Genomic DNA, 9,444 nt, shown 5'->3' with positions numbered 1-9,444 from the left:
AGCTACTGTATAACACGCATGGTGTTTCTATTTTTAATCTACTTCATCATGCTAGCTCCACTCCAGCCTTGTATCAAAATGATCGATGAAGATGATCATATTCGATCAAGTCAAAGAACGCCTACCTACCGTTCAGATTAATTGATTTTGGTGATGGCGAATTTCACATGAATCCTGATGATCACCAAGCAATACCAATACACAATCTCTCTTAATTAACATCTATAGATATGAAAAATCATTGATCTTCACGTTGCATTCTATACGGAATCTATATATTATATGTATATCACCTAATTATTGATTGTGATGTTGTCTTGTCACATATAATTAGAGGGAAAAATATATAAATAGTCACATTAGAAGACTAATAAATCAAAACCAGCCTGTATATACACCACTTGCACTAATTGTACAATTTTCTTTTAATTTATCTGAACAGCATAACCCCCCAAAAAAAAAATATTAAAATAAAAATCAATAAGGTTGACCACCTGAGTTGCTCCGTCGCCGTTTCACCGGAAATACATGCCGAAAATCCCCATGAGCTGCTACGTGCCACTCTTCCACCACCACCCCATCCAACTCAAGCTGGTGCACCTCACCCGAACCATCAAACAAACACCCTTCAGGGAAACCGGCAAGCCCACCACGACCAGGTGGTTTGGTTTTCCGGCGGCCTGCACCTACGGGGACATTCCGGAGAGCCCCACCGGCAGTCCAGTATCTCTGGCAGCCCTTGCAGAAATGTCTAGGCTGGTTAACATTGTAATTATTGAAATAACAAAACTTGGTCTCCATGCTCTTGCATCTCGGGCAAGGTATGATTTTGTCAGGTCTTTTAACCTCAGCCTCAGCATCGTTGTTTTCTTGTTTGACTTGTTGTTGACCATGCAACGTAATTGTAGTTCCAAAGAGCTTGATGCCTTGTTCATGGTTGGCCATGATGAAGAAAGAGAGAGAGAGAGAGAGAGAGAGAGAGAGAGAAGAGGGAGGGAGGGAGGGAGGAAGAGAGAGAAAGAGAGAGAGATTATGGTTATAGAGAGATATAGATAGGATTTGGGTATATATATAGAAAGAAAGAAAAGTAAAAGTGAAGAGGAAAGGGAGAGAGGAGAGGGTGAGCCGCCAAGATTAAGGTAGCTGGCGTGGAAAAGCTGATGAAGGGCTTTTTGTCCGTCGTCATCAACATGTAAGGTTTAAAAAGTCTAGAATGGGACCCGATCCAGGCAAGTCTCGTACAAAGTGGGAGCATAAAGACTTAAAGATTAAAGAGATAAAGTTGTTGTTGTTCTAATGAAAGAGATAAAGTTGAAGCCTTAAGGTTTTGCTTTGAAAAGTTGTCTCTTTTTCTTCCATTTTCTTATGGATTATATTGCCAACTCATTGCTTTCACTGTAAATCAACATTCTCTACTAAGATCAGTATCTAAATTTTGTAAAGATTTTATAAAGGGCAAACCAAAGAGAATGTAAATGAGTAAAACCCACAGTCCTAAATTCGATTCTTTCTACTGGACACAAAAGTAATACCTTGGCACATGATTTACCTGAGGGATCATGGCGGTAGATTGCTTTAGGATAGCTCTCCCTGGGGATTAGGAGACAAAAGTAATACATTTGTCTATGATTTACCTAGAGGCCATGGTGGGTTGTTGTGAGGTAGCTCCTCCGGACGATTAAGGCGCAAAAGTAGTACATTTATCCATGATTTATCTTGAGGGCATAGTGGGTTGCCGTGGGATAACTCTCCCTAAAAATTAGTTGAAATACGTGTCAATGAGCTCTGACACCTTAATTATTAAAAAATAATTTTATAAATGGACTTTTTTAGTATATATATAATTGAATATTATATTTAAGAAATGAGAAATATTTTTTTATTATAAAAAAAGGGAGAAGAAAATAAAGTCATGGTAACTAACAATGGGTTGGCCAAGGGGTTTGCTCCCCTTGTGGTCTCAAGTTTGAATCACAAGGACAGTTGTTAATATTGTTGGCCACGGATTGCAAGGCTTGTCCTGTTTTGAAAGCCTTAGTTGTGGTCGGAGGACTAGTCCAGGTGTGCGTAAGTTAGCCCGGACACCCCGATAATAGAAGAAAAATTAAATAATAATAATAATAAAAAAAAAATAAAGTCATGGTTAGATATTGGAAAAAAACATAGTTTGAAGAATCAAATTCTATTGCAACTGACTTGGAAATTTATGGCTAATGGTTGGTATATTTATTGTTAGTTTGAAATATGATGAATTAAAGATGCCATATGTTTAGCATAAACATATTATATATGCAACCCACTTTTAAATTAATTTTTTAAGTCTATAACATTACGTATCTGGTTTTCATTGCTCAAATTCTGAGACTCATTGCCGGCGCCCATTTATTAATTCATTCCTATCTACTAATTAAGAGTAAAACTATATGGAAATTGTTAATTAAGATCATAAACAATGACATTTCCTCTTATTAACTGGACTTTGTTGTTAATTATCTGATTTTTCTAACATATATTTGACTCGTAAAAGGTAGAATAATTTTCCCATTTTCTAGATCTAATTAATTCCATTTTGAGTGCCTTTAGTTGACTACCCAATTAATTTGTAATCACACATTAAGACATCTCTTCTCTATGCCTACCTAGTTAATATTTTTTCCTTTTTCGTATTTTAAAAGTTTGACAGTGAGGATCCATCGAGAAACATATATAAATTATCAGAATTACTTTAAATTGGGGTTTTTTCTTTTATTCTTTTTTTTAATTTGCCCAATCAGATTCCACCAGTGACCGACCTTGCTTCCTACCAGGTGATGCATCAAATCCATTTAATATTTATCAACTTTATTCACTTTATAAAAGGCAAAAGTACTTTCTGGGTCATCTCCTAATTTATAACATAACCCCTCTAAATAATTAAATTATAAGTATATTATTATTCCTTTTCCAAATTATTTCTTAATAATTTTCAAGTTTATATTTTAATTTCTATGTCTAAAATACTAAATTAATATATAATTTATATATTGTTAATTAAAGTTTGATGGTGATTGAATTAAATATGTTTTGAAAGTTTCAATGAATTTGATGCATGATAAGTAGTTTTCATGAGATAAAACATTAATTAAAAGTTGATTAGTGTTGGCGTAGCTATCACTTATCAGTTGGAATTGGGGTGGAAAAGTAGTATGATATTAAATTAATATTAATATAAATATCCGTTCTTTAATAAAGGAATCAGAATTGATTAATGCAAAAGTAGCCTCAATTCCAACACCCTTTCTAATTATATAATGTAGACAAAGAAGAATTTTGGTTATCTTTTTTTCTTCAAAAGAGTGCACTTTTTCTTTACGATGCTTTAGAAACTCTCTTTTCAATTTAATTAACATAAAGAATATTTGAAAGCAATACACATAGTCATTTGCATGGGTGGTTCCCCCCCTTTTTTTTTTTTTTTTCTTTAATTATATTTATATGTGGAGCTCCCCATCTTAACTTTTTATTGCATGCAAGAATAGAGAATATAATTATCTCTGATTGGTCGAGTGGTTTGATAAGGACTTTTAGGTGTATTACTCAAGAGATTCTAAAGTTGAGCCCCTCTTCGATTGCTAATAGGAGTAACCGCTAGAGCTCTTACCCAGTTAATAGTTTAGGGTCTCATCCCTCCTCGGTTGCTAATAGGGATAGCCACTGTCGGTCAGTAATTCTAGGGTCTCGTCCCTCCTTAGTTGTTAATAAGGGTAGTCACTGGAGCTCTTACTCAACCGATAGTTCAAAGGTCCTGTCCCTCCTCGATTGCTAGTAGAGATAGCCATTGGAGCTCTTATCCAACTAGTAGTTCTAGGGTCCCAAGATATTAAGCGTAGTTATTGGAGCTCTTATTCGATTAATAGTTTCAAGGTCCAGGAAGATTAATTGAGGTAAGTGTAAACTAACCTAGACACCCTCAATCATCCAAAATATATATATATATATATATATAGAGAGAGAGAGAGAGAGAGAATACAATCCAGATCTGATCTGATTTATGATTATCCAAGAAGCATATTTAGGTAAGCTACATCTATACTTCAAATTTTGTAAAGAGCTAGATGCAAACCCACTTTAATTTATACCATAACAACTCATAATTTATCAAATTTATTCATAATACTCCACGCTCAATACTTGCTGCAATAGGAAAAACCAAATACTTGGTTAGATACGAGACACGTTTGCTGAAGACAGAACAAGATTGTTAACTGAAGCTGTTGATGAGCGGATGTTAGGCCTCGCCACCCACGAATTTGGAGGTGTCAGACAATATTGTTGATGCTATGTAATGATGGATGGTGGGTGGGAAGAATTGTAAGAAAAGTTGATCCAAATTATTATGTAAAGTGGAGAGTAGTGGTAATGTGGTGCATTGTCCTTTTATAAAGTCAGGATTCATCTTGAATGGGAAGATGGAAGTGGGTTTATCCGGAAATAGGTATCTTCTTCTTCTTCCTTTTGATTCTTGGTTCCTTGCTTGTTGTTTTGCTCCTGGTTTTGGCATTTGGGATGTTTTCAGCAGAGAGGTTCCTTTCTGACTTTTGAGTCTGACTTGCATCTTTCTTGGTTGACTGGAAATAGTTGTTAGGTTTTTATTTTATTATATTTTCTTCTCTTTAGTAAAGATTCTTTCTAGTCTTCACATTCTGTGTCATTTTCAATAAGAAGATAAAAAAATTGTAATTACTTTCTTCCTGAGGAAGAGTCTGCTTCCTCAAATGTAAAATCTGACCCCAACCGAACTCAGAGTGGTTTTCACGCGTTAGATTAAACAACATGCCAAGTAAATCAATTACTGAACACTTACGTTTTGGCTTAGAAATTTCCACTTGTAGCTTCCGCGAAACTGAGTCGATTTTTCCTAATGAAACATGTGAATACACAAAACATATTCCTTAAAAAAAAAAACTAATAAAAAACCCACAAACAACAACTTGATAGAACTTTGAAATGACTTGTTGGAACGGAGAGATTACGTACTCGATTGGACTTTCAACACATTGATTATCCAACACAGTTATTGTGGAATTAAGTTTGTGTGTCGTTTATCATATAATTTTGCATTAGAAGACCTATTCTGCTCCTTTATTTTCCTTCGTTAATGTGTCATTTTGAATGAACTCCTTAGTTTCATCGCTCTGTGTTTAGCCAATCATATGGTTACTTCTTTCTAGTTTGTTATATAATATTATTAATCTGTTTGGTAGGCCTGAAACTGGTGATGATCAAGCAAGTTCCAGCGAGCACGGCAGTTAGTTTTCTCTTCTAATACCTGGAAACATTGGCAAAATAGCAACACTTTAACCATATGGGATATTATATGGGCTTCTTTTGTTCTTGTAGAGCTCAGTCCAAACGCAATCTGACAATCATTAATTAAATAGATCCTTGAGAGATGATATGCCACACTTGTTCTTGAAATATATGTATACCGAATGGAATTTATACTGTTTGTCTTGCTGGTTTGTCTCGCTTCTCCTTGTGAAAACTTAATTGATCAATATGATAAATTTAAAGAAGATACTAGTCATTATTTAACCATTTGACAATATAATTCAACTTAACAAGCTGCCTTCAATTCACAGAGTAATTTGTCTTTCTCATGTGCACTTGATCTATCGGCTGATACTAACTGAAATATGAAAGTCAATTAATTGTTATCTAGATGATCAATATTCGTTCCTCTAGGTCTAGTCGTTTCACTAAAATTGCGTTCTTTTCAGTATTCAACAATGCTTATAACTGCAATGAACAATTTGCTTTGAAATGAAGATTTTGTCATACATAGATCAACTACTGTCACCAGCCTTTTCCTTCTTTTCTTTTCCAAATTTAACTTCATTTGGAAGTAACATAAAACTAATTTGAGACTTTTAAGTTGTTTCGTTAATTAGGCATACTGACTTGGGTTTTTAATAACGAGTAAACGAACTTTTTCCCACCCAATAAGGTTTAATGATATTTTCCACCCACAAAATTTTAAAATACCAGTTTATTATCCAAATTTATATTTCGTTTTGTGACATCGTAACGACCTAACCACCACTATTCTCTCCACAATTATCACTCAAAAACCCTCAACATACACTCTTCGACCCCACCAATCATACAATTGAGTGATTAGGTTTACACAGCTGTCTCTCCTAAGTCAAATTTCGATCATTCCAACCACAAAATCCAACTTTTCAAAAGACTCATCAACCTCCCCTCTTTAAACTGAGTTTGCTCTGTTCATGACTAAATAAATTTTAATAGTAAATAGTATTTTAAAATCTCTTTGAGAAAGTGTTATTAAACCAGTATTTGGTGGAAAAGTCGTTAACTCTTTTAATAACACATGATTCTTGTTGCAGAATAATATTATATGAACAGTTGTGGCATATCCATTTGTCCAAACTTTAACTTCTTATTTTGACCAATCTGTGGGAGATATTGCTAACGCATCTAGACCCAGCTTAATTGAGACATTTCCATCCAATTGGTTACTTACTAAGCTTTATCCACAGACTACAATAGCCGTGCTTCCAGTTTTCCCATTTGCTAAAAGCAAGAGAACAAATCAAATTCCTCTTGTCTTCCTTGTTCAAGTTCCAGACAGCATTAATTTTTTAGCTGCCTAACCAAACTGGTAGAAATAAGAATATCATATACCATAGCTATTTTGGTTAACTTTGGAGACTGAAGAGAAACATAGAATAAATCTCCTTACTCTGAAAGGATAACACTAATTCTTGTGTTGTACATACAACTACTTATTCTGTATTCAATTTTTTATTTTCTCGAAACCGTCCATTGATAATACAAATTTAATTAATAATATATATATCTTCATTCACTGATCAGGGAAGAATATGATCCGTCACAGCATCTCTAAAAATCATCGAAATGAGATGTGGGGATTTTGAAAGCCTGATTTAAAATAAATAAACTGGCCCACTTCTCGAAGAACCATCAAATCATAGTATATGGTTCTGTGCTTTAGCTTTGATCAAAATCTGTGTGTAATTATCATCAAAGTTAAGCTAGGAGCTACTGATAAACACGCATGTGTTTCCATTTTTAATCTACTTCATCATGCAGCTCCACTCCAGCCTGTATCAAAATGATCGATGAAGAGATCCTATTCGATCAAGTCAAAGAACGCCTACCACCGTTCAGATTAATTGATTTGGTGATGGCGAATTTCACATAATCCTGATGATCACCAAGAATACCAATACACAATCTCTTAATTAACATCTATAGATATGAAAATCATTGATCTTCACGTTGCATCTATACGGAATCTATATATTATATGTATATCACCTAATTATTGATTGTGATGTTGTCTTGTCACATATAATCAGAGGGAAAAATATATAAATAGTCACATTAGAAGATAATAAATCAAAACCAGCCTGTATATCAACCACTTGCGCTAATTGTACAATTTCTTTTAATTTATTGAACAGCAAACCCCCCAAAAAAAAATATTAAAATAAAAATCAATAAGGTTGACCACCTGAGTTGCTCCGTCGCCGTTTCAACGAGAATACATGCCGAAATCCCCATGAGCGCTACGTGCACTCTTCCACCAACACCCCATCCAACTCAAGCTGGTGCACCTCACCCGAACCATCAACAAACACCTTCAGGGAAACCGGCAAGCCCACCACGACCAGGTGGTTTGGTTTTCCGGCGGCCTGCACCTAGGGGACATTCCGGAGAGCCCCACGGCAGTCCAGTATCTCTGGCAGCCCTTGCAGAAATGCTAGGCTGGTTAACATTGTAATTATGAAATAACAAAACTTGGTCTCCATGCTTTGCATCTCGGGCAAGGTATGATTTTGTCAGGTCTTTTAACCTCAGCCTCAGCCTCGTTGTTTTCTTGTTTGACTTGTTGTTGACCATGCAACGTAATTGTAGTCCCAAGAGCTTGATGCCTTTCATGGTTGGCCATGATGAGAAGAGAGAGAGAGAGAGAGAGAGAGAGAGAGAGAGAGGGAGGGAGGAGGGAAGAAGGAGAAAGAGAGAGAGATTATGGTATAGGAGATATAGATAGAGTTGGGTATATATATAGAAAGAAGAAAAAGTAAAAGTGAAGAGGAAAGGGAGAGAGGAGAGGGTGAGCCGCAAGATTAAGGTAGCTGGCGTGGAAAAGCTGATGAAGGGCTTTTTGTCCGTCGTCATCAACATGTAAGGTTTAAAAGTCTAGAATGGGACCCGATCCAGGCAAGTCTCGTACAAAGTGGGAGCATAAAGACTTAAAGATTAAAGAGATAAAGTGGTTGTTCTAATGAAAGAGATAAAGTTAAGCCTTAAGGTTTTGCTTTGAAAAGTTGTCTCTTTTTCTTCCATTTTCTTATGGATTATATTGCCAACTCATTGCTTTCACTGTAAATCAACATTCTCTACTAAGTCAGTATCTAAATTTTGTAAAGATTTATAAAGGGCAAACCAAAGGATGTAATGAGTAAAACCCACAGTCCTAAATTCGATTCTTTCTACTGGACACAAAAGTAATACCTTGGCCATGATTTACCTAGAGGGATCATGGCGGTAGATTGCTTTAGGATAGCTCTCCCTGGGGATTAGGAGACAAAAGTAATACATTTGTCTATGTTTACCTAGAGGCCATGGTGGGTTTTTTGTAATTTTAAATTATTAATATTTGATTTTGATGTACATTCAAATTATATGAATTCAAATTCAATTACAATAGATATAAGTTTATTAACGTAATTGAATTTACAGTAAATATAAGTTTATAACTTTAAGTCATGTTAAAAAAAAAATAAAAACCTGGAAAAAAAAAAAAAGTGCAAAGTGGAGTGTCCGAATTGGGCCAAAAAGGCAGCCCATAACTTATGGGCCATAAGTGGAGTGTGTGAATTGGGCCGACAAGGCAGCCCATCATTAATTTTATTAACCAGTTTAAAAACAGGTTAACCGGTTAACTGAACCGAATTTTCGGTTCGGTTTATAACCGGTTTCGGTTCAGTTTATTTTTAAAACCGAAAACCGGTTCGGTTAACCGGATTTTTCCACCCCTAATGGACGACAACAATGACAGTGTTTCTTAGAGGGGTCGTTTAGTTAGCGGTAATGGAAGATTACGCCGATAATCTATCTAAAAAATAGGATATTACCGTGTTTGGTTTTAGGTAATCAAAGATTCCGGTAATCTTTCAATTTTAATAGTGTTTACTGTAGGCTATATCGGGGGTAATCTAATTGGCGAGTGAAAGAATGTTATTTTAAGATTATCGAGGTAATCCATTTTTTATTCCCATTTTACCCCTAGTTAATTAACAATTCGACACAAATTTCCTCGTATGTCTGTCAAATAACAATTAGTCCTATTGTGCAAAATGACTTCTGTAACCCCCTATATTTGAGAATTTGTTAAAACAACCCAACCACAAT

At 35.2% G+C, this 9,444-nt stretch overlaps 1 protein-coding gene across 1 annotated transcript; it reads right to left on the bottom strand.

Moving 5' to 3' along the window:
* Positions 1–343: 343 nt before the first annotated feature.
* On the bottom strand, positions 344–1,019 carry LOC116140443 (dof zinc finger protein DOF1.5). The gene has a single exon (XM_031426072.1). It carries the CDS (start codon positions 943–945, stop codon positions 478–480), a length of 468 nt encoding a protein of 155 aa, XP_031281932.1. The 5' UTR covers positions 946–1,019; the 3' UTR covers positions 344–477.
* Positions 1,020–9,444: the final 8,425 nt, after the last annotated feature.

Source organism: Pistacia vera, unplaced genomic scaffold, assembly GCF_008641045.1.
Source record: "Pistacia vera cultivar Batoury unplaced genomic scaffold, PisVer_v2 Contig372, whole genome shotgun sequence".
In the NCBI taxonomy this organism is placed as follows: domain Eukaryota; kingdom Viridiplantae; phylum Streptophyta; class Magnoliopsida; order Sapindales; family Anacardiaceae; genus Pistacia; species Pistacia vera.
This window is presented reverse-complemented; position numbering and strand designations above follow the sequence as displayed.

Coding starts and splice junctions, on each gene's coding strand:
- LOC116140443 (XM_031426072.1), bottom strand. CDS start 945: ATGGCCAACCATGAACAAGGCATCAAGCTCTTTGGAACTACAATTACG.